The sequence below is a fragment of the Protopterus annectens genome, chromosome 9.part0 (assembly GCF_019279795.1).
Source record: "Protopterus annectens isolate FY-2018-M chromosome 9.part0, PAN1.0, whole genome shotgun sequence".
Taxonomy (NCBI): Eukaryota; Metazoa; Chordata; order Ceratodontiformes; family Protopteridae; genus Protopterus; species Protopterus annectens.
In genome coordinates, this window is record NC_056743.1 from 1,928,381,042 (window position 1) to 1,928,408,032 (window position 26,991).

Here is a 26,991-nt window from a genome sequence, read left to right on the forward strand (position 1 = left end):
CAAATCACTGACAGCATCAGAAAACGGACTTACTGATCATAACAGTACTTTCAAGTTTTAAGGCAGCCAATGAATGTAAGCCAACATCTGAAACCAAGGACCATTAGAAGCCCTTTACTTACATTAAATAAAGCAATAACACCCAACATTGCTCTGAACATATTCTACTCTGACCCAGTAGACATTCCCAACATACTAGCAAACATCACCGCGGAGATGACTAAGCACAGCTCACTTATCCCTGAAGCTCTCACCCCCCCCCCCCCATCGTTAAAGATTGTGTACTGCATATGCTCTGCAAGACTAAAGGTACTTCCTGCTTTGAGACCTGTTAATATACCTGCCATTTAGTAAACAGTACTAAACAAGCCCTGACAGAGCCACTAATTAAATATACTTAACCAAAATTTAGTTACAGGCTTTGTCCCTGAAGTTTACTGCACAGCACTGGTGATGTCATTCCAAACGGGTGGTCTCCACCACTAAACTTGGGAATTACAGGTCCAGTCTGTCAAGTCTTCCTGCAAAGCCATGGAATGTATTATAATAACCTGCTAAACTAGGACATTAAAAATATCATTAGGACAGACCCCAACAGTTGATTTTGACAAGGGTAGATCTTGTCTAATGAGTCTTGGTTAACTTCTTTGAAACGGTAATACAAGCTGCTGACAGAGGCCATGCTGTACATATGGCAGACCTTAATCTGTCCAAGGCCTCTGACAGCAAACCCCATGCTAGCATAGTTAGTAAACTTAATGCATTACAAAAGATCCCTACATGGTAAGACAGACAAACAAATCGGAAAAAGGACAGAAGCCATATGGTGCAGGTAGCTGATGCATCATCAAAGCGTATAAAAGTAACCAATAGTGCTTTTCCGATTTCCAGACTACAAACCATGACCCCTAGCTAACCAAGTTTGAAGATACCTGTAAAGTGGGAGTCATTGTCAGGCCATACTCTGATATCCTGCAACAAAAACTGACACTTGTAAATACCTGGTGTACTAAAAAATGGGCTTACATTAAATGCTACAAAGCGCAACACTGCCACGTTTGGTAAACTACTTCTCCCCCCAGGATATGATACAGACAATACCCAATTGCATAATAAGAATGCTGTTAAACAATTTGGAACTTTGATTTATAATTCCCTCATTTGATCATTGTCTAACTACACCAGTCTGAAAGTCCTTCTATTTAGCCCAAATGATTGCCTAGGGAACATCATGCAGATACAAAGACGTTCACTGACCATTATAATAGGCACAGACTAGACCGATTATAGAATACAATGCCCCTTTGTATAACACTATATATAATCAAACTAGAAAGACCCTAGAGGTTCTTTACTAAGATGATCACTGGCTTAAAAACCCTAAGCTATCAGAAAATACTGGAAGCACTGTGCTCTGTATTCAATACCTTATAGACTCCTGAGGGCAAATCTAAGCCTTGCATTCTGAACCACTAAGGACACAGTGTTCCTGGATGTCTTCTATCTTCAAAACTCAAATAGTCCCACAAATACCAGAACAAAGGCTCTAAATTCTCACTTTGTTTGTGTCTTTCGGCTTTTCCCGGTTAGGGGTCGCCACAGCGGAACTCCGGTCCGCTAATGATTGGCAGTTGATTTTTACGTACCGGCTTGCCAGGCCTGACGCACAACCTTCAGTGAAGGTACGCCCATTCACGCATGTCTCCACGCAGAAGACGCTCTAGTGGAGAATCGAACTGGACAGCGTCTTACTGTGAGGCGACAACGCTACCGCAGCACCACCACCGCGGGAAAGGCTCTAAATTCTCACTAACAAAATAAAACAAACAAGGTAGAGAAATACCTTCATAACTCAGATTTTCCCCAGCTCTGGAATAGACCTCCATTGGAAATTAATAAGTGGGATACATTATGTTCCTTCAAATGGGAAATGCATGACTGGATGTGTATTTACAAATTCAGCTCTGGCTTGAAAGTACTGGCCCTCCTCACCACAGAAGGTTCAGTTTCAGAGTTGGTAATGTGTAAATGGTCCTAAGACTCAATTACCATGGGTTTCCTGTTACTCTATGATCCTATACAGTCTCCAAAATCATATCTAAAAGACAAATTCTCTCTAGTAGTATTGCCACGTCTCAGTCACCAAACATTCACATCAACTCCAATCATAGTTCACCAGAGCACATATAAACTGGGGAAAATCACTATGATCTACTTCCAGAGCCAGACTGCCTTCTTCACCCTATTACAGCTAAATAAAACACTTCTAGAATGCTCACAAATTACCCAAGCTATACTACCACAATTTTCAATCTAGCACAGGTAGCTATGCCAAATGCAAACCACAAAACCCAATTATGAATTAGTGAAGGTTGAAAACGGAGTTCCACAAGGATACCAATGGTTTCTTCCAAATCCTCCAGATCCCATTCGATACTGCGTAGACTGTTACGGAGCTCATTTGTTGTCCAGTCAAACTCCTCCTTGCTTATGGTGCCAGTTTCTTCCAGCAGTTCACACCATCGCTGGTAGAGACTCCTCGAAGTGGTTAGTGCCTTGTTGACCTCCCTGTAAAAAAAAACAAAAAAACAGATAACCAAATCAGCTGAAGGCCACTTGATTTTCACTTACATTTCCTGTGAACCTTAAAGACGACTTCTAAAGCAAGAAAAGTCTGTCACAGTAAAAGGGCATTTTTACATAGTGCCAGACTCCTATTTGCAGAAGTTATTAGTAACATGATACTAATGGTTACTACATTTCTGATTCACCAAAAGTGCATCGGAAAAAATACTGAAAGCATGGACAGGGTGGTATTTCAGATGGAATGCTGACCAGAATCAGTTTTATGCTACTTTCTCTACTAAAATCCAAATGGAATGACAGACGTATTAAAAATAATACCACCAAGTCAAATATATAGACACTGCCTTACAACAAAAAACAGGTTTGCACAGTGTGACACTTCAGAATGATTTCAAGCAGTGGAAAGGGACTCCTATGTTGAAAAATAAACAAGGAAATGGGAGGACTGAAATCCATGATCATGACAGCTCTGTTGGAAAAAAGATAGTAACTTGGTCAGCACAACATCCTTCGCACAGACACTGCTGGTACAAAGCATGATGAGTAACAGCATCCTCCGCACAGGCACTGCTGGTACCAAGCACAATAAGTAACAGCATCCTTCTCACAGACACAGTTCGTACCAAGCATGTTAAGTACCAGCATCCTTTGCACAGATACTGCTGGTAGCAAGCATGATGAGTAAAGTACAGTAGTGTACACTTACCATAAATGTAGATGTTCGAGTGTATTCACTGTTGCAGTCATTACATTTGGGTAATCTGCTGGCAGGTTGCCCTCAGTCGGCCTGAATTCCAAAGTCTTGGGTCCTGCATCAGTTGCTGTCTTCTCTTCCATGACGTCAGGTCGTCAGGGGTATAAAACATGCAGCAGACGCCATTTTCTTTAGTTTTTCTTGCCCCCGATGTCAGGTCCCCCCCCCAAAAAAAAAAAAATATATATATATATATATATATATATATATATATATATACATACATATACATGCATCAATGTAAACTTTACCTTCATCTACAAGCAAATACACCACACAGGTTGGGTTGTAGAAGATAGAGAAGGAAAGATAAACTTCAGAATGACAGGGGGGTGGCGGGAGGGTAACCTGGACTGCAACAGTGAATACACTCGAACATCTACATTTATGGTAAGTGTACACAACTGTACTATGTTCTTCGTGTTTCACTGTTGCAGTCATTACATTTGGGTAGAATCCCAAAGCTATGGTTGGGAGGCTGGAGCTAAACAGCATTAGGTGCTGCTATAAGGCCCTGCAGCACTGCAGTGGCAAAGCCTGCCCTGGGCTTAGAGTAGAGAGGCAAATGGCAATGCTTTGTAAAGGTGTGAACAAAACAAGTAGCAGCCTGTAGAATGTCTTTGGTTGGTACTCCCCTCAGAAAGGCTGTTGAAGTAGCTGCAGCTCTGGTGGAATGAAACCTAATGCCAGTGGGCACAGGTTTACCATGATGTAAGTAGCAGAAACGGATGCAGTGGCTTATCCACTTTGAAACTGTCTGCTTGGAAAGAGCCTTTCCTTCTGATCCTGCATCATATGACACTAGTAATTGCTCAGTTTTTCATAGAGCTTTAGTCCTGCTCAAGTAGAATCTTAGCTGCCTGTGTACGTCCAAGGAATGCAGAATTCTCTCCCCCTTGTTCTGCGGATTTGGATAAAAAGTTGGCAGTTGAATTGTTTGGTTAAGAGCCACACTGGAAACCACCTTAGACATAAAAAGTAGGATTTGTCCTCAAGAGACACCCTGTCTGGGTAAAATATGATAAAAGGCTCTACAGCCATGAGGGCCTGTAGCTCTGAAACTCTTCTTGCTAAAGTAATTGCTAGTAGCAGAGCTATTTTCCATGATAAGAACTTTAGATCAGCGGTAGCAGCTGGTTCAAATGGAGGCAGGTGAGCTTTTCCAACACATAATTGAGGTCCCATGCAGGTAATCGTGATCTTCTAGGAGGCCTTATATTTTTGGCTCCTCTAAGATACTGCTTTAGTAAAGGATGAGAAAAGCTTGGTGGCTCTGTATTGTAATGAGCTAAAATGGCAGAGGCATGGATTTTGATTGATGAGAAAGATAGGCCTTTGTCAAGCATCTCAGTTAAGTATTGTAATATCTGAGGAATATTTGGTTCTGCTGTATCAGTTCCTTGTGACTGATTCCAAGCGCAGAATCTCTTCCATTTGTCAGCATAAGATTTTCTAGTACTAGGCCTTCTGGCTTCCAAAATTACATCCACCACAGCTTTACTGAGAGGTGTTGTTTGTATGACTACATGATTAGCCATACTGCCAGGTTCAGAATCTGTAGTTGATTGTGCAGCGTCTGATTGTTTTGCTGGGACAGTAGATGTGGTCTTTGAGGCAAGGTCCAAGCTGGGTAGAGAGACAAGTTCCTTAGGATTGGGTACCAGTATTGGCGGGGCCAGTCCGGGGCAATTAATATCATCTTTGGCTTCTTGTCTGACTTTTAGGAGGACCTTGGGTAGAAGAGGCAGAGGAGGAAAGGCTTAAACTGATAGGTTTTTCCAACTGAAGGATAGGGCATCCACTTTCCATGCTTGTCTGTGATAAGTCCTTGTGCAGTATCTTTTCAATTGATAATTTTGAGGAGAGGCAAATAGATCTATGTCTGGGCTCCCCCATTTCTCTGTTATCATGCTGAAGACTTGTGGATTTAGTTTCCACTCGTGAGGATCCATAAGGTTTCTGCTTAAATCGTCTGCCAGAGTGTTTTGTTTTCCTGGCAGGAATTGAGCTTGAAGATGTATTTGGTAGGTCAAAGCTGTGTCCCACAGTGCCATGGCTAATCTGCAAAGGGGCTATGAGTGTGTGCCCCCTTGCTTGTCTATATACCACATGACTGTGGTGTTGTCCGTCTTTATCAGTAGTTGTCCTGGATGAAGTCCTTGAAGGCTGTTAGCTAGCATCTCTTTCCGGTTGATATGTAGATGCATTTGTTTTGGTGTCCATAAGCCCTGACTGCATCTTCCTGCCATGTGGACCCCCCCCCCCAGGCATAATCTGATGCGTCTGTTGTTACGGTTTGGCTGGCAGGGGGTAGAGTGAAGGGCCATCCCATGTTTTGGTGACATGCCTTTGCCCACCATAGAAACTCCTGTTGCAGGCAGGGAATGAGAGGAATCATTGTTTCCAGACTGTGTGAATGTTGCCTCCATAAACTTTTTAGGTACCACTGAAGTTTCCTCATATGCAGTCTTGCATATGGAATCAGTAGGATGCAGGATGCCATGAAGCCCAAAACCTGCAGAATTTGTCTTGCAGAAGACTGGGTTTTTGTTGCCATCAGTTTGAAGTAAGTAGTCAGTTGTCTTTGCTTGTTTGTCATGAGGTAAGCCATCTGGGCAGTCGTATCCAAGCTTGCACCCAGGAATGTTATCTTTTGAGAGGGTACCAGTTGTGATTTGTTTTTGTTTATTGTGTACCCTAGGCATGTTAGAAGCCTTTTCACAAACGCCAGGTGTCGAAGAAGAGTGTTCTTGTTCTCTGCTTGAATGAGACAGTTGTCCAAGTAAGGATATATTTGTATACTTCTTTGTCTGCAAAATGCAATTACTGGTGCCAGGCACTTTGTAAAGACCCTGGGCGTAGTAGACAAGCCAAAGGACAGTGCAGAGAATTGGTAATGCATTAAGCCAGCCTCGAATCTGAGGTATCTTCTGCACGACTGTCCTATTGGGACATGCAAGTATGCCTCTTTTAGGTCTAAAGTCACCAGCCAAGCATTCTTGCCCAGCATGGGCAGAAGCTGCTGCAAAGTCAGCATTTTGAATTTTGGAATGTCCAGGTATGTGTTCAAAATCGATAGACCCAATATTGGCCGCCAGGCCTTGTTCTTTCTCGGTACCAAAACAGTCGAGTAAAAACCTTGTCCTTTTTCCTGTTCTGGTACTATCTGAATGGCCCCCATATCCATAAGGGACGTAACCTGTTTCTGTGCCTCTGCCCATTGATATTTTTGGCAGATCTGGCCAACCATTTTCCATTGGCAGAGTGTGGAAATGGAATCTGTATCCCTGTGATACGATGTTTAGTACCCACTTGTCCTGGGATATTAACTGCCAATTGTGAGCAAAAAGTGCTAATTTTCCCCTCAATGGGTGCTGCCAAAAGATAAGTGCTTGGTTTGTGAGCAAAAAGTGCTAATTTTCCCCTCAATGGGTGCTGCCAAAAGATAAGTGCTTGGTGTAGGCAGAGAGGTGTCATTGGGATTGCTTTCTGTAGGATTACGCTTTATCTCCTCCAGATTTGGAGGTGGAAGCGCCCCATTGCTTTGACCTGTATGAATCTTGCGCCTGGTATCTGGAACCCTTAGGGCGTCTGGATTTGCCCCTTTGAGCTCTGTCTGACACAGGAAAGGACCAATTTTTTGTAGGCCAGTGTCTACTGAATCTTGGTGGCTGCACTTGTAAGAAGTCTTTAACAGTTTGCATAGACTTAGCTTTGTCTTCCATTTTCTTTAAAACCTCTTCTGCCTTAATACCAAACAGAGAATCATGCTGTAAAGGTGCATCTAGCAATTTAGCTTTAACATGATCAGGCACATTTTGTTCCTTTAACCAGGCATGCCTCCTAATCACAGATCCAGTAACTGCGGCCCTGCAGGAGGCCTTTAAGGAATCAAAACCACATTGCAAAGTATGCTTTCCAACTTGTTCAGCTGCATGCAATAATTCCTGCAATTCTTTATTTTCTGCACATTCTGAAATCAACATAATTTTCTGTTTCAGCAATCCCATAACATGTTGTTGGTACTTTAGCATATGAAATTGACAGTTTAAGGCCCTGACTGCCAAGGCTGCAGATGTATAAACCTTTTTTCCCCATCTGTCTAGTGCCCTTGAATCTCTGTCAGAGGGGGTAGGATTTTTTGCTGTTGAGGCCTTAACTCCCTTTGGACCCTGTGAAATATAGTTTCAGGATCAGCAGCAGGGTTTCTAAATAAAAATGTATGTGAGTCAGGGACCCTGTAACATCCGTCAGGCTTACTGGGAGCCGGAGGTAAGGAGTCAGGGGTCAAGCTTGACTCCAAAAACACATCATCCACAATGTCTAAAACAGGGGGAATGGCTAAAGGCTTGTGCTGAGGGAGAAGAAGTCTTGACTCTCCCAGTGAAAATGTTCCCTCAAAGTATGTAAGGTTTCTCCAAATGAATAATCCTCAGGAGGAGATGCAGATGGAATAGACTCCTCAGCATCAGAATCCTCATAGGGATGTATAGATATGATCAGAAGAAATAGAAACCTGATCTGAAGATTCATAATCAGTGTCTTGCCTAGGCTTCTTATCTAGAGGGGGATGGGTACCCCCGATCAAGGTAATAAGGTCTTCAGCCATTTTGATAATCTGCTTTTTAGGCATAGAGGCCTGTGCACGTGGCTCATGCGTCGTTTTTTTTTAGTTTTAGAAGTTGCTTTTGTCTTTGGTTTTGCAGCTGTCGTCTGTTTGATATACAAATGTTGAGGTCTGAATACACTTTCAGAAGTCGGTGCCTGCTCAGCAGCTCCGGACCCATCCGAGGAAGATACATCCGTCTGTCCAATACCTTGAGTATCTTGCGGCATGCCGGACTCCACATGGGTGTCCGTAGAGGCCTGCGACTCAAAGTTAGCGGGTATCAGGGACTGTGAAAGCGCCTCACTGAGTACCGGCGAACCGGCAACTGGCTTAGGAGAAGCTTTGTTGTCTGTTTTGGATCTCGACTGCCTTTCTATGTCCTTTTCTTTGCGTTTTTTTTATGTACTCCGGTAGTCGGATTGCTATCAGACGACATTTCTGGGTAGTTAAATCTGTTTCCAAAATACTTTGATGCAAAAATATACAGACGCTTAATAATGCGTTGGTTAAATCTAGCACAAAACAGACAGCCAGGCACGTTGTGATCAGGGCCTAGGCAAGGAATACAGTATAAATGGAAATCCTTATGAGGTATTTGCTTCCCACAAGAAGTACAATTATTAACTTTTTCTGACATCGGTAAAAAGCAAGAAAAAAGTTTCCCCAATGGGGTACTTGGCTTTAGTGAAGACTTTGGATCTGAAACTCAAACTCTAATATTTCAGTAGTCGGCTGACCGGCACTTACGAAATGCTTCTGCTTCAGGCACCGCGCGGCAAGAAAGACTAAAGAAAATGGCGTTGGCTGCATGTTTTATACCCCTGATGACCTGACGTCATGGAAGAGAAGACAGCAACCGACGCAGGACCCAAAACTTTAGAATTCAGGCTGACTGAGGGCAACCTGCCAGCAGATTACCCAAATGTAATGACTGCAACAGTGAAACATGAAGAACATCAGCATCCTTCACACAGATACTGCTGGTACCAAGCATGATGAGTAACAGCATCCTTTGCACAGATACTGCTGGTACCAAGCAGGATACCAAACATCCTTCGCACAGATACTGCTAGTACAAACTATGATAAGTAACAGCATCCTTCGCACATACACTGCTGGTATCAAGCAGGATAAGTAAACACAAGAGAAACCTTATGAAGGTTAAGAGGTCACTAAGGGAATCGTACATAAAAAAAGATGCACTACTGCGGGATGGTGGGAAACATACCACACAGGTACAACAGGCCTACTGAATGGCAGGGATAACTTCAAATCTGAACGTTACATCTGCGGTGCTCAAGGAAATACTAATTCCATTAAAGCAGAATTAACTTTCTGAGGGACAGATGGATGAACAGCAATACATTCATGTCATGTTAAGAGCACTCTGACGGTCTGAATCGTATAGTAGTAAATATCTGTACAGGTGTGCTCTGGTTAAAGGTGAACTGTTTCAGCAGAGACCAACACAGCTCTCAACCTTTTCTCTCCAGAATCAGAGATAAAAGCCACAGCTAGTCAGGAACAAAGGTTTCCTCCAATCAAGGCCATCTTTATTAAAATAACTGCACTGCAAACTTTAAAATGTGACCGAATAAGAAGAGTTGAAACTGGCGTGTATTTTCAGAAGTAAAAGTAGTCTGTAGCTTTAGGGGTGATTATCTGCTGACTAAAAGCAAGCAAGCACCACTGTTAAGACTGACAGAGCAAACGTTTGAGCCAAAACGAGGGACACTTGAGAGTATGAAGACCAGCTCTGTACTTTTACCAGACTGCAGTGGTCCCCAACATGGTAGGAATATGACACTTGTGGTCAAACAGCTGGTTTCATGCTAAAGGTGATTTGACTCTGGTCACAATTATTAATATTTAAGTGATCACTCACAGGGGACTGGACATAGAAAACACCCCCTTGATGACATGATAAGAAATGAAGTACTCTGAGGCACTGTAACCTTGCACAGACACTACATTGAATTTCCTTTGCCTTGGTTCATATTACAGCGACAGTATCTATAAATTCCTTGAACCATATCAGCACTACCTGCATAACTGAAAAACATGTTCAAAGAAAAAACTGCCGCTGACGTATGTTTTCTATCCATTACCGGATATCCCAATAAAAAGCCAAAACAGGCCAGAACATGCACAACTTTTTTTTCGGGGGGGGGGGGCAAGAACCAATCACAACACAGCTATCATCTTGGCAGCCACATGGGGATTTTACACTGCTTAACTGCACTTCCCCACACACGAACAGCAATCTTTATAGGGGCGGCCACATAATATGCATAGTGCACAGCAGGTACAAGAATTCACAAGTGGCACCTCACTCAGTCAGCTCACCAGGTTTTAATGAGGAAGACAAACTGAATGAGTATCCCCTGACATGTGCCTCTTGTGCAAGAGATGGAAAGGCCCAGCCCCTTCACCTCTCTACAACCTCAAGTCATCTCCTCCAGTGCCAAACCCCAGTTTTCTGGGTCTCTGTCGGGGTTTAATCCCCTCTATGGCAGTGAGACAGCCCACACATTCTTTGACTTAGTACCCTACAGGAAATTTAGTTAGGTCTGCAGTATGAGTCTTCCAATTTCTGTCAGTTTTAAATAATAATTTTCTTTTCTCCTCGTAAAATTTCATTTAAAATTGTACTTGAAAGCTGAAGCATTACAGTACTTCTTTTAACAAAATTTGTACTGAAATTTCAGACACAAAACATGAACATAACATACGCTTCATAAGAAATGTTACCAATCACAACCACATCACTTTATGAAAATAAAAACAAGCTACATTACTAGATACTGTCAAACATGCGTAACACATCTCCTAGTATCGAATACACTACCTGCTCAATTAACAGACACATAAACCACCTCCTTCTGCCCTTACAACCTACTAAGTAATCTTAAAGGGACAGTCCCACAGATTTTTTTTTGTTTTGATTCTGGTCTTTGTTTACATTTTAAGTCTGACTTTTTTTAGTACGTCCCACCACTGGTTGCAGGGGGGGGGGGGTGCTTACAGGAAGTTCAATGTTCTTAGTCACAGTCCATCTCAAATAGCAGTTGCACTCAATAGTGAGTCATTCATTAGTTTCATCTGTGCTTTTTATCCTCTGAGAAAAACAGCCTTTCAGGAATTTTATGACCTCACTTGCTACCACCTTGCAGGAAAGCATATGAGCAATGTAAAGCTAAAACGTTAGTAAACCAAGTGCAGATTTCTGATTGCTAGCGAAGTGCTATGTGAGGTTATGCACGACTGCCACTTGCTCTTTAGAAAACATTAGGGTGATGCAAGTTTCAGATAAAAAAAATGTGCGCGATACAAGCAATATTCATTTTAAACAATGAAGTCCAAAACTTACTGTCACAATGGGGGCTGTACAGTACGACAACCTGTGATAGTAACAATCTCAGAATTAGTATGTAAAACTATGGAGTAAGGGGGGATATGTCAATAAACTGCTACGATTTAATAGGAATTCACTAAACGGTGCTCTTATTTATTTATTTAGTGTTGATTATCCTGCTCGCAGTAACGCTAAGCAGAGTAAATAAAGGAAATAAGGAGCGGCACAATTAAGATAAGTTTTGGACAAGTTCATAAAAAGTAAACAGAGTCTTGCCTAACCACCCCCACCACAAACACACACAAAACTGAAATAACTGATTCCCAATTATTGGGGACTGAAAGATTTGACAGGAACTGAATATTGGTAATTGCGTTCACCAGAGGGAATGAAAACGGGGTTGAATAAAGTAAATTTAAACCAGAAGTAGGGTTATCAATGACATGGTGAGTGGGTGGTGACGACTGGGCGGTATCAGAACAAGTTTCTTTCGGTCACAATTACAGACTCTGGGATTGTCCCTTTAAGAAATAATTGATATTTTACTACACAACATTAAGAATGACTACTCTGGAATGTACTCGCATAAAATGAGGTAAATTAAAGCAGTTAGACATCAGTCTTCTGAAGAGAAAAATTCAGCCACACTAGTAGAACGACGTAAACATTCACTTTTACAACTTACAGACCGTTTTGGAGTGGATAAGTTTCACTTCAATTCTTTGCATGATTTTCAAAGAAACATTCACAGGTTCACAGTTGAGTACTAGACAAGTTGCCCTTGGGAGCCATCTTATGGGTCTACTTTAAAACATAAAAATTTCACAACACTGAGACCATAACATCGAAAATGCAAAACTATGAAAACCCAAAACAATGAAACCTCAGAACACTGAAACTTTGCTTCATAACATTGAAAACTACAACGCAGATGTAAATAACACCCCCTCCAGCTAAAACACAAAACTAACAAACACACTTTTTACTGGAAAAAAGTTAATTTCCTAACACCACTGTCACATGATCACCATACAGAACGTAAACATATGGATGTGTTGCTTTCATGGAAGGCAAGTTAGTGTTCTGAAGTGCTGGGAGAATGAGTAGGGGGAAAAAGTGTTTATTTTGCCAATCTGTACATGTTTTTAGGCCATACAGGTAAGTGATTTAGACAGTGAGGTTAGGAAATTTTTTCCACTGTAGTGCGATCTTGGAGTTGGTATATTTAATTTACTGGGAGTGTGAGGGGCAGAACATAACAAATCTTTTACCCCTTAAAGTTTTAGCAGGAAGCCTAATGAATAAAGATATACACTAGATAAAAATGGGACAGGAGTTATTCAGGGGTATTCTGAATACTGCCCGAAAACAAGAGAGTAGGGAAAAAGTACCCTCTATACTGCTGTGCCTGAAGAAATGGAGTTGTTGATAGAGCAATCTGCTGTGAATGAAGAGAAATGTGGTAATAAGCATGTCTATCCATTCACATGGTTATATGGGGGGGGGGGGCTATTGGAGCAGTCAGGAGAATGTTAAACTGCCCAGGGTACATAGTGCAAGTTCTACACACAGTCAAAGTCATGGGGGTAATGAAATAGATAACCAAGTGGAACATTTAAAACCCAACTGTCCACAAAAAATAGGGAGAAGTCAAAATAAAACTAGTGGGGTATAAAGGGGGCAGGAATATGGTGGTGAGTTTGGGCTATCTTGACAAACAACCTTAGAGCCCTGCATGTGCCTCAGTTCTATCCCAGATAAGGAAAGGCAAGCTAGTGACAAGAGAGACTGTGTCTGACATAATCAGTTATTGCTAGGGAAAAGCACCTTCCCCGCCACTTAAGGGACTAGGAGGAACACCACGTCTAATACCAGTTATCAGAACCTTCCATGGACTGGGAAAATAAGTGACAAACGTTCAGCAATACCCACAGAAATGTTCCATGAGAGAATGCTATGACCACAGAGAGCATGTGTAGTTAAATGAAAAGAAGTGTTGAGGCACGTGTGTGTGTGTGTGTGTGTGTGTGTGTGTGTGTGTGTGTGTGTGTGTGTGTGTGTGTGTGTGTGTGTGTGTAAAAATGTAAGCTATACTAGCCAGTGCCCACAACTCCTCTGAAGGCTAAAATGTACTGTGCACAATTGCCATATCTGAAAGCAGGACACACACATTAGAATGTATGGGGCATTCTTCAAGGGGCAGCTGGTTACAATAAAAGGAAATCCAGTGCCTCCACCACTGCTATTAAAGGGTGTGGGGGAATAGCTAAGGAGGCTTCAGATTCCCAATGGTGGAATGACATACTACAAAACAACAATGGGATGTCGCACCTGGAATCAATTTCTCTGATAAATTAAGTGGTTTACGAAATGATGGGCCTGTAATCTGCCACAAGGCAATTTTATCAGGCCATCTGTGCATATGATAAATAAAGACTATGCATCACTTTCACATTATTTATTTACATGTTTACTCGGGGGAGGGGGGGTAATCATCCAGGCAGCCACAGAGGCTGCTTGTGGGTAAGGAGTTGCATGTGGCATTTTTGTCTTCCAACCTCTACTTGTCAACCATCACGCCCTTCTCCGATCATGCATTACCTTGGCTGGGAGGGGGGGATGGCATCCTGGCAGCGAAGGTTTAAGTCTGCCACTGGTTGTGACAGGAGCACCTGCATCACCACAGGGATCACCTATGTCCCCTTGTCTGAGAATTCATGCTACCCTACGTTAGCCAACAAGGAATAATATCACCACCACAAGGGATCACTTATATCCCCTTGTCTGAGCGTTCATGCTATCCTACGTCAGCCAACAAGGAATAATATCACCACCACAAGGGATCACCTATGCCCCCTTGTCTGAGCGTTCATGCTATCCTACGTCAGCCAAGGAATAATGTCACCACCACAAGGATCACCTATGCCCCCTTGTCTGAGCGTTCATGTTACCCTACGTCGGCCAACAGGGACTGTCACCAGCTTTAGTGACTGTGCAAATGTCTTCCTGGTACCAGCCTCCCATCATGATGGGGCTCTGCCTTTCAGCTGAAACCCTGTTATCACACTGGCAGTGTAAGCTATGTGGGGTCCACCATCCACTCCCCCAAAGAATACGCATACCTCATCATGTGCTGTGGGGGAAAGTACAGTTTTGTACCTACCATAAATGTAGATGTCCGATAGGTATGCATCTGCAGTCCTAACATATGGGTTGTCCTGCCTCAGGCAGCCCCTCGGTCAGCCGGATTCCAAAGTCTGGGTCTGGCCTCGGCTGATGTCGCACTTCACCCGACGTCATAGCTGCTGGGGTATAAAGGCATCAGCCGACGCCATTTTCCTCAGTGTTTCTTGCCCCAGATGCCAGGTGCCCTCTAGGAAGGCTAAATTTGGATAAATGCAAATAATTCCAAACAGTAGAGCAAAAATTGTATATATATATATATATATATATATATATATATATATATATATATATACACACAAAACAAATACACCATAATAATTTCCCCCAGCTAGCTAAAAGAGGGATAGATACCCTAGGAATACCTCAGAGGGGAAGGAGGGTGGGTAATCCTGACTGCAGATGCATACCTATCGGACATCTACATTTATGGTAGGTACAAAACTGTACTATGTCCTTCAAGGATGCATCTGCAGTCCTAACATATGGGTAGAATACCATAGCCAAACTGGGGGAGGAGGCACTAAGATAAAGATGGTGTAGTCAAGATCCCTTGCAACACAACAGTTGCAAAACCTGCTCAGGATCTGGAGTATAAAGGAAGGTTATAATGTTTGGCAAATGTATGCACGGAGCTCCAAGTAGCAGCTTCTAAAATGTCTTTGGTAGCCACTCCTCGTAGGAAAGCTGTAGTGGTGGCTGTAGCTCTTGTGGAATGAGGTCTGATATTTTCAGGAGTTGTCTTTCCATGAAAAGAGTAGCAAAATCTGATGCAATTTCCTATCCATTTTGAGATTGTCTGTTTTGAAATTGCCTTTCCTTGCATTCCTTTTGCATATGCTACCAGAAGTTGGTCAATTTTCTGTTGGTCTTAGTTCTGTCCAGATAGTAGCGTAATTGCCTGTGCACATCCAAGGTATGTAGCAGTCTTTCCCCCCTGTTCTGTGGGTTGGGGAAGAATGTAGGTAAATGAATCGCTTGGTTCAATGATACTCTGGAGACCACTTTTGGCATAAAGGTAGGGTTGGTTCTCAGAGACACTCTATCCTGATGGAAGATAAGGAAGGGCTGTACTGCCATTAATGCCTGTAATTCAGATACCCTTCTTGCTGAAGTGATTGCTAGCAGGAAAGCAGTTTTCCAAGACAAGAACTGTAAATCTGCTGTTGCTGCTGGTTCAAAAGGGGGCAGTGTTAACTTTTCCAGCACAAAGTTGAGATCCCATGTAGGTAAAGGTGGTTTCTTTGGAGGCTTTACGTTTTTGATTCCTCTCAAGAACTGTCTGAGTAGAGGATGAGAGAAGACAGGAGGATCCATGTTGTATTCTGCTGAGATTGCTGATGCATGAATCTTAATGGAGGAGTAGGACAGGCCATTGTGGAACAGTTCTGCTAAGTATTCCAGGATGTGTGCTATGTTTGCCAATGAGACATTTTCTCCCTTTGCAGCACTCCAAATGAGGTATCTTTTCCATTTGGCTGAATAAGTTTTCCTTGTGGAGGGTCTGCGAGCCTCCAGGATAATGTCCTTAACCCTCTGAGATAAATCTGGGTTATTTTGTTTTATGCAATATTCCAAGCAGCTAGCTGCAGAGTTTTCAAGTTTGGATGTAGGATCTTGTAGTTGTTCTGTGTTAGAAGTAAGGGACATAGAGGTAGAGGCCATGCGTGTGTCCGAGACATGCTTCTCAGTAGCGGGTACCAATGCTGCCTCGGCCAGTCTGGAACTATCAGGATTACCCTTGGCTGATCCTCTTTGATCTTCAGTAGGACTTTGTACATCAAAGGAAGAGGTGGGAATGCATATGCTGTCAGGTTTTTCCAGCTGAAGGAAAGGGAGTCCACCCTCCAAGCAAGTGGGTGGTATGCTCTTGTGCAGAATTTCTTCAATTTGTGGTTGTGTGGGGAGGCGAACAGGTCTATCTCTGGTAGTCCCCATTTCTTTGTTATGGTTTTGAAGATATCTGGATGCAGCATCCATTCGTGAGCATCCGTGGTAGTTCTGCTTAAGGTGTCTGCTAGTGAATTTTCTTTTCCTGGTACAAATCTGGCCTGAAGTTGAATGTTGAGATTCAGGGCCACATTCCACAGGTCCATTGCCATGCGGCATAGAGGATGAGTGTGTACCTCCCTGTTTGTTGATGTACCACATGACTGTGGTATTGTCCGTCCTTATCAGCAGGTGACCTTGTTGAAGGAATGGTCGGAATGCCTGGATTGCATGTTTCACTGCCAGCATCTCCTTTAGATTTATGTGTAGATTCAGCTGGTCTTGGGTCCATAGGCCTTGTATGCACTTGTCCACCATGTGTGCCCCCCAGCCTAGGTCTGAGGCGTCCGTGGTGATGGTCTGGATTGGATGAGGTTTGTGGAAAGGCAGTCCTCTGTTCAACTGACAGGCCTGAGCCCACCACTGGAATTCTTGCTCCAGGCATGGAATTATTGGAATCTGGGCTTCTAGACTGTGCTTGTGTTGAGACCATACATTCCTTAGGTACCATTGCAACTTTCTCATATGCAGCCTGGCATGTGGAATCAATATTATGCAGGATGCCATGTAACCCAGGGCTTGCAGGACTTTCCTTGCAGTAAGCTGAGTTTGTGTTGTTAATGTCATGAAATATACTGGTAGTTGCTTTTGTTTTTCTTCTGTGAGAAAAGCGATCTGAGTTGGTGTATCCAGTTCTGCACCCAAGAATGTTATCCTTTGGGATGGTACTAGTCTTGATTTTTGCATGTTGACTGTGTATCCCAAGGCTTGCAACAGTTGTATGACCTTTTCCAAATCTTTTGTTAATTTTGCCTTGTTGTCCGCTTGTATTAGGCAGTCGTCCAGGTATGGATAAATTTGAATTCCCTAAAGCCTGCAATGAGCAATTACTGATGCCAGGCATTTCGTGAATACTCTGGGCGCAGTAGATAAGCCAAAGGGCAATGCTGAGAATTGATAATGCTCTGATCCTGCAAGAAATATGAGGTGTCTTCTGCAATCTGGTCGTATAGGGACGTGCAGGTATGCCTCCTTGAGATCTAGAGTCACCAGCCAAGACTCCTTGCCCAGCATGGGAAGAAGTTGCTGGAGGGTCAGCATTTTGAATTTTGGAACAATGAGGTATGTGTTCAGAGCGGACAAGTCGAGAATAGGTCTCCATTGATTTTCTTTTCTTGGTACAAGGAAAAGCCTGGAGTAACATCCTTGGCCTTGTTCCATAGGCGGTACCTTTTCTATAGCTCTCATCCTTAGTAAGTTGTTGATTTGTCTTAGAGCGTCTGTTTTTTGGCTTGGTGGTAGGTTTGGCATTCCTCTCTTTTTTGGTAGAGTGTGGAAGTGAAACCGGTAGCCTTTGTCTATTGTTTGTAAAGTCCATTTGTCTCCTGTAATGTAATGCCAGTTGTGGGAAAATAAAGCTAGTTTTCCGCCCAAGGGTGCTTCCAGTTGTTCCCTGGTAGGCGGAATCAGAGCCAAGTCATTGTGTCTGCCCTGTGGAAGTGGTTGTAGTTGAATCTGTGGCAGTACTTCTCTGGTTGGTAGGTTGCCACTGACATCCCCTGTAGGCACCCCTGGATTGACCTCTGCCTCTTGGGCGTCTATTTCTGCCTCTCTGTGCTCTGGAGGTGTCTGGAAAGGACCAATTCTTCGAAGGCCAATTTCTGCTAAACCTCGGAGGTTGGACCTGTAAGAAATCCTTGACTGTTTGGACAGATTTTGCTTTTTCCTCCACCTTCTTTAGAACCTCCTGTGCAGGGGAGCCAAACAAACTTTGTTTCTCCATAGGAGCATCTAGGAGTTTTGACTTAACATGGTCTGGTAAGGATTGTTCTTTTAACCAGGCATGCCTTCGAATCACTGTTCCAATCATAGCTGATCTAAAGGAAGCCTCCAGTGCATCATAGCCACATTTTAAGAAATGGTTACTGGCCTGCTGAGAGTTATGTACCAAATCCTGAAGGGACTTGCGGTCTATAGGTTCAGGAGAGGACAGTTTTTTATTTAGCTGGTCTAACAAAAATTCCTGGTACTGAATCATGTGAAATTGACAGTTTAAGGCCCTGGCCAAAAGAGTAGCAGAAGTATAAACCTTTTTACCCCATCTCTCTAATGCTCTAGATTCCCTTTCAGAGGGGAGAGGATTTTTGGCAGAAGCAGCTGCCACAGCTTTAGGGCCCTGTGAAATGGTTTCAGGATCTGCAACAGGAGCCTTATACAAATGGTAGTGTGTGTCCGGTACCCTGTAATATCTGTCAGGCTTGGCAGGGGCCGGAGGAAGAGAATCAGGGGCAGTACAGGCATCATTGTATGCATCATCAACAACTGTTAGTACTGGAGGAATGGCTAAAGGCCTATGCTGTGGTAAGTGTAAGAAAGTCCTTAGCCTTTTCCTTGAATCTGAAAAATCCTGGCCCTGCCATTGAAAGTGTTCCCTCATAGCATGTAAGGTTTCCCCAAAAGAAAATTCTTCAGGAGGAGAGGCAGAAGGAATGGAGTCTTCTGCATCGGAATCCTCATAAGGAGAGTATGGGCCTTCCTGAGGGTCTGAGATATCTGAGTCATCCGAGGAATAGTCTGTAGAAACAGGTTCGGGGGGTTCAGTCCTAGGCCTCTTATCTGGAGGGGGTTGAGAGGCCCTGTCTGGGTGAGGTTAGGATCCCCTGATCAAAGAAATGAGATCCTCAGCCAGGCTGAGCATTTGAGAACTAGAGGTAGGCCTGTGTGAGGGAGTTTTACCAGGTAAGGCCTTAGAAGATTTAGCTGCTTTAGCCCTGGAAAAAGCTTTGATAGACATAGATGCAGGGGGTCTAGCAGCCCCACGTGCAGGGGTAGATATGTCTAAAGGAATAGCATCTGACAAATCCTGGGTGCTAGCTTCTGTAGGAGCAATTTCAGTAGCCGATTCAACCATGCTCTGTGCCTCGGCTATCGGAGGCCTGCTTTCGGCCGAAGGAAGAACCGGGGACTCTTTCAGCCGAAACCGAGACACTCGCGGTTGGCCTAACCGTGGTTTCAGCCGAAACCGCGGACCACGAGTGTCGGTCCTTTTCCTTGCGCTTTTTAGCTAATTGCGTAGTCTGAGTCTCCGATGGCATTTTGTATGCAAAAGCGGGACCAAAAAACTCCTCTGCAAACTCCGACCGACGTCTAAGCGTCCGTCGGTTGAAGGAAGCACAGGCTAAACAAGCTGATACGTCGTGGTCCGGGCCTAAACAAGGAAGGCAGTAAGAGTGGAAATCCTTATGAGGTATTTGTTTCCCACAAGTTAAACAATTATTTACTTTGTCTGACATCGGCTGAGGCAAGAAAGAGTCCCCAACGGGGTACTTAGCTTTTTAGAAGTCTTTGGTAGTAGAAATCTCTGGATCTCAAGAAAGACTGAGGAAAATGGCGTCGGCTGATGCCTTTATACCCCAGCAGCTATGACGTCGGGTGAAGTGCGACATCAGCCGAGGCCAGACCCAGACTTTGGAATCCGGCCGACCGAGGGGCTGCCTGAGGCAGGACAACCCATATGTTAGGACTGCAGATACATCCTTGAGGGACATCACTACAGTCCTTTGTACAAAGCTTGAAGAGTAAACAGAAATGTTACAAAGTGACAAAGGTAAGGAGAGAAAGGACACCGACATTTTAAAAAATAAAAGCACTTTCTGAAAAATATCTATTAGCACCAATACCAGTGTCACACAAGGAAACTGTGCGGCATGAAGTATTCTAAACTGCTGCTTTACATCAAAACAGTACAGGACAGTGAAAAACAGAAGAAACAAGCTTGAAAACAAAGAAGATTAAATTCTTGCAGAATTATCTGGCACCATATCTTAGCATACAAGGGCGCACAGACCTTTACATCCTCCATGAAAAAAAGCTGCTGAAAACAATCCAGGATACTGTTATCCAAAGTCCGACTACACAGTCCTCATTCAGCAAAACACAATAAATAAAATGCTCTAGTAAGCTACAACACAGAAAGTTTACAAGGCTAGCCAACACTGCTTCAGGAAACAAAAGCATTTAGTTTTGTCGCAAGCAAACTTTACAAATGAGGCACAACATGTATTTTAATATACCCAGTTATACGGACCTGCTGTGTTACAGGAAAAATGTGTTAAAGTCTCTGTAAATTGTATGCTCTATTTTTAAATGCAAAGAAAGAAAGAGAAGACACACAGATTATTACTAAATAAACACCACAAACTTGTTTTCTGTTACGAGAGACGAACAGACAAAATGGTAACTAGCCATTAATGATATACATGTTTATTTATACTTGAATGAACACCGACTGCCATGACATGCTTCAGCTACCATGAGATACTGAAGTGGATAAGGAGGGTAACCGCAGAATGAGTGACTTACATATGTATATTTGTTTCATGGTACATTTTTATAAAAATGTACAAAAAAAAAGCACACACTTTGCCAAACTGACACACAATAAGTGACTAGAATCAGATTCTAGGGGTAATGCCAAACTGACACACTACGTGACTAGACTCAGATCTTAGGGGTAATGGGAAATATGTACTGAAATCATCCAAAATGTCACCAAAAAACACAATACTTTTTATGGCAATAAAGACAATTCATAGTGCAACCGCTTTTCACCTTCAGCACCAAGAGAACAGCACACTTCTTGTAGTTTGTATGAAATTGCACCGAACAGAATTATTCCATTGTTAACTTAAGGAAGAAGAATTCTGACACAATAGACAGACAGTAAGCACTTGTATTACTCTCATTTTCAAGGCTGTCGTGTTATGAGCTACACGCTACTTAGATGCATTAGACACTCAGCAGTGCTGGCAGCCTGACCAAAGTGACACATACATTAAGTGCAGTGATACAGGAGAGGCAGCACTAGACTGCCCAGTGTGTACAGCAGAGCTGCACAACTGATGTGGTAAACACCACAAGGTAGGCAGGCTAGTGTGCCCAAGTCAGTGGATGCTCACCCGTGCAATGGAGCACTGCACAGCTGCATCCCAAACTCATTTGCTATCAGCCATCAGAGACCACTAGGAGAGTGCATATCAAAGTACCAACTCCGCTCAAGATAGAAACAGGACGAAATGGGCTACAGAGAAAAGCAGGAGGGGAGAACAGCAATCAGAGGGTAAACACAACAAGGGTAACCATAAGGTAGGAAAGGCAGAGGGAAATGGCTTTTTCTTCCATATACAGAACAGCAGAGGAGGTAGGAGAGGTAGTGAGGGAAGACGGTGGATGGCATAAAGGGAGAAGGACAGCAAGCAGAAGCAGGTATGCAAACATAAAACACAGACGAAGATAGAGAAGGGGGTTTATAGGAACTTACTAGGCTACTGAACTGTGAGGATCTTAAGAAGGCTTCCCTTACATTCCCATGATAGCTTTTACTCCTTATATATTGTGTACAAATAACCCAGAGACAGAAAGAATAAGGATATATTGGGACATTTACATGTTGCACTTATCCATGAGGAACAGGAGTGTTAAACCAGGAGTGAATTTGCCGTTACCTGTCCATTTGTCTAAATCACATCTGAATAGAGTAACGTAAGCACGTTGCTTTATGTGGAGTGGAAGGCTGTTGAACAGAAGTGGAATTCTCTGATACAGACCTATCCTTTCCATGTGTTTTTTTTATATTTGGCATAATGGTTAAGGTGTTTGCCTTATAAACACAACACACAGGGTTTGGTTCTCAGACGGGACAACTGGCTAGGCTTAAAATGGCCCACAATGGCAGCTGACCTAGTACTAACCTATGAACAAGATTGATATTCCTTTAGTGGGTGTTTATGATATCATTGGCCTTAAGGATGTGTTTTACATCTGACAGAATAGGGTCTGTTGAGGTTCTACATGCAAAGCACAAGTCGCAAGTATGACACCAAGAAGAGGGACAAGGCTTTGAGACAGTCCACACAGTTTTTATGATTTTAGGCCCCTGATTTTCTTAGTGAGGAAGAGCTGTGGTCATTCCATTTGTGACAAGTGTTTGGTCAAGCACATATGGAAAGGGGCATTACACTCAATCATTGGCCTAATATGTGTTGACCACAGTGGAATAATTACATCCCTGGACGCCATGCTTTAGATACAAGCTGTAAGATGAAAAACAATTTCCTCACATACCGGATGTACTGTGATCAATTTTTAGGAGTGTGTTATCAATGTGAAAGTTATAAGGAGAGTCATATTTGCCAAAGGATATGGATTATATATTTCTTCACAATTAGTTTGTCTATGGTTTCAACATTCGCTATTTGCTTGGGACAAGCCTTCTTGGAAGATCATGGTGTCCTCTTGGGAGTTTATGATGGCAATGCAAACATGGTCAGTCACAAACCCTTAACTTTAGCTTTTGACCTCTGGGAGATAAATGCCAAAGAGGAGTGGCCCAAGGACTGGACCCTGGGGTACATCACTACTGACCAGTCTAGGTAGAGTCACCCATCTTTATTTTCTGGGTTCTATTTGAGAATCAGTTTGCTATCCAATGAGCTACATAAGTATTTACATTTAGCTTGGTTAGTTTGTCTATGATACTAGAGTGAGGGATGATGCTGAACACCTTTGCAAGGTCTAGATTTAGGGTGTGTACTGATTTGCCCATTTTTATTAGAATGTTTTGAACAAGTAAGCCAGGTTAAGTAACCAGGATCCGCACTTGATGAATCGGAACTGGCTTGTGTCAACAGTCAGTAAGTTAACTATATCCTTACTCAATAATTCCATAATGATCCTTTCCATAGCCTTACAGATAAAGCAGTCAAGCATATGGCTCTATAACTACCCAAGTCTGTTAAAGCCCAACTTTGTGCAAGGGAATAACTGCTGCTATCCTCTATGGAGCACATTTTGCGGCCTTCTGTACAGGATCTGACAAGTCCTGGCTCAGTCTGACCAGTAAGCTGCTTGGTATGTTGTCCGTCCCCACAATAGTGGTGTTCTTGGCTTTAGATAGTGCCTTCAGGACTTGTTCCTGAAAGATTTGAGAAGTGTAGATGTGGGTACTTGATCTGAGAATACTGAAGGGGAGGGGAGGGTGATGCCTGAGCTAAATCTGTCTTCTGGGAAACTGACAATACCCTCAGTGTCGGAGTATGTGATATAATTTATTGTTAGCTCTGTAAAGTGCTGGGTACTGTTTCTGATATTTCCAAGACAGTTAAAGAAAATATTGTAGTCATCCTTCACCTGGCTTGATACTTTTACCAGACATCTTGATTTGGTTAATTTGATCAGAGTCCGGAGATCCTTGTTAATTTAGCAAGTGAATTTTTGACCGGGAAAAGCCGAAAGACAAACAACAACTTATGTACAATTACACACCCTGTTTATATTAGGGTTTCAGCACTAGGATTTATTTTTGAATTTGGACAGAATTTATTTTGAAGAGGGACAGATACGTCAATGCAGCTGTTTACACATACACAGAATTTGCCAGTAAATTATTCTGCATAAGCAATGCGATCATAAAGATGGAAGAGGCTTTTGAATTTAGCCAGGTCAACACACAAAATGTTGGGAGAACAGCAGATGCACAAAGACATAGAGAAGGTGGACAAATGGCGAATGGATGGGTCTGTAAATGAACAAGAATAGGGACATGACATAAGGGAGGGAAAACACCAGCATGGAGATACAGCAGGGTCTTGTCCTGGGTTGGACAATAGGCCACTGCAATACCATAAGACGCTCCACTTTACTGAAGCAGCCACAGAGCTGCATCCATATCTCATCCACTACCATCTCTGCAACTGATGCTAGGAGATCAAGCTAGCTCCCCCTGACCGGAAAAGAAGCCCCCCCCCAAACACCATAATGGAACTCTCCTTCCAGCCACTAGCAAAAGAACTATTGCCCCTCTATTACGAAAAAAGCTCTGTCAGCCACTGCCAACATAGTGTCAGATGCTTCAGCGCGTGCACGACTTCACTTCCTCTCCCACAGGGACAACATAAATGAGAAAAATGACTACAGACATATACTAACAGCACAGCAGAGGTACAGATGCCATACACATCACTGGTAGCAGAGTCACATCTACCTTATGCTATAGCATGCCATGTGCATGTCGTGCATCTCCACTGCTGCAAAACAAAGCATGAGCTCCAACATATGGCCATATTCCGCAATGGTCTACCATAATGCCTTCTGCTCCTGTATAGAAAGAACACGAAAAGCCTGCTCTTGCTGAAACTCTGTATGCTATATCACCAGAAGACCACTCAAGAAGCAAAATGGTAGCCAGGACCAAACTAATGCATGCTTGAAGAAAGAGTGCCACACAACACAGATCTACATTATGGTGCTACTCTATCTCCCAAGTTCCACACCACAAACAATGCACACATTTCACATGAGCAAGCATAGTGGTCCATATGCCTAGTGGTCACCAAGATATGCATGGCTACCACCAGCATACATGTACAGTACAATGTGCTTTGGTCAAAATTCAGAAACAGCAAAGTACCTTATATTAGCATAACTACATTTGTCTGCACAATATAGAGCAGTGTCAGCCAGTTTGCGCAAAACTGTGGAACAGAAGAATTCCAAGAGAAGTAGTTGACACACAGCTCTACAGAGTTAAGAAAGGAGGTACAGAATTTTGGAAAGAGTCCTGCCTGGTAAAGTGCATCAGTAAGAATAACAAAACTATTGGAGATTGATGTCAGCCACTGAGGTAGACATTGTGATGCACATCTAAATGGGAACCCAAAACGGTGTCACAGAACTGCACTAACAGATGTTGTGCAGCATATCTAACCGAGAACACAGGGCGTTGGCATAGACTGCTCTAGCATATATTGTGAAGTACATATAACTAAGAACAAAGGACACTAGCATGGCACTGCAGAAGCAGACATTGTGATGTAGACCTAACAGAGAACTTGTGACACTGACACTGCACTGCAACAGTGGACCTAACTGGGAACACAGGACATTGGCCCTGCACTGGAACAGTAGATGTTACTATGTAGATCTAACTGTAAATCCAGGACACTGGCATGGCACTGCACTAGCTGATGTGATGTGCATCTAAATGGGAACCCAGGACAGTGGCATGGCACTGCACTAACAGACGTTGTGATGTACATTTAACAGAGAACTTTGGACACTGACACTGCACTGCAATAGTAAACCTAAATGGGAACACAGGACACTGGCACTGCATTGGAACAGTAGATGTTATTATGTAGATCTAAATGGGAACCCAGGACATTGGTGTGGTACTGCACAAGCTGATATGGTGATGTGCATCTAAATGGGAACCCAGGACACTAGCATGGCACTGCACTAGCTGATGTGATATGCATCTAACTGGGAACCCAGGACAGTAGTCTGGCACTGCACTAGTTGATGTTGTGATGTGCATCTTTCTTGTAACCCAGGACACTGGCATGGCACTGCACTAACAGACATTGTGATGTAGATCTAACAGAGAATTTGGGACACTGACACTGCACTGCAATAGCAGACCCAACTGGGAACACAGGACACAGAAACTGCACTGGAACAGTAGATGATATTATGTAGATCTAACTGGGAACCCAGGACACTGGCATGGCACTGCACTAGCTGATGTGATGTGCAGCTAACTGGGAATCCAGGACTCTGGTCTGCCACTGCACTGACCGACGTTGTGATGTAGATCTAACAGAGAACTTAGGACACTGACACTGCACTAGAAGACGCTGTGAAGTCCTAACTGGGAACCCAGGACACTGGCACTGCACTGGACTATTAGATGTTATGTAGCTCTAACTGGGAACCCAGGACATCAGTCTAGCACTACAACAGCAGGAACTGTGATGTTCATGTAACTTGAAAACTAGGAAATTGGCATGGCACTGCACTAGCAGATGTGTTGAGCATCTGACTGGGAACTCAGGACAGGCACAACACTGCACCAGCTGCCTGGGGTTTTGGGTGGAACAGCCATGTACAATGGATGCACTGTGAAGGACTTGCCCTATGCAGGCTGGGATACCAAGGTGACATGTCAAGGCATGGCTAGAGTGAGTAATGGAGGAAGCCTGCACATAGCACTAAGTGTGGCTGATAAAACAGGGGTCTTCTTACTCATGTTTGCGAAGCCTCAGACTACAACTGCATGTTCACACAGTTCTACCCCTTCATAGGCTGCCACTCCCTGTCACAGGCTGACCACCATTTCATAGATCCTGACATTCAGCAGCAGCAGCATCAGCTCAGAGTTTATCCCATAAGGGTGAATGTCATTGTTCAGCAGTTCTGTCCCTTCCCTTCACAGACCTCTTTAAGCTCAAGACACCACAAGCCAGCACAATGAACAAATCCACCAATCAAGTTTAGCTTGACCCCCACCATTAAAAGATTTGATTCCGGACATCCCACAGCCTCCCGAAGTGTGTGGTCATCGTGTTCACCTCCCATTACCTTACCCCATCTCTTACTGCTGCAGTAACCAGTCACTGTTTGCCCCTCCATTACCACCTGTGCAAGTGATTATGACTGTGCCCAGCCCAACATCTTACC

At 43.3% G+C, this 26,991-nt stretch overlaps 1 protein-coding gene across 2 annotated transcripts in view; it reads right to left on the reverse strand.

The window, feature by feature from the left end:
* Positions 1-26,991, reverse strand: part of STX10 (syntaxin 10) — a 610,467-nt gene that overhangs the window by 526,418 nt on the left and 57,058 nt on the right. For both annotated transcript variants that reach the window (XM_044084737.1, XM_044084736.1), the window contains one exon: positions 2,399-2,568. In XM_044084737.1, the coding sequence (XP_043940672.1) occupies positions 2,399-2,568 (170 nt within the window). The remainder of the gene's footprint in view (positions 1-2,398; positions 2,569-26,991) is intronic.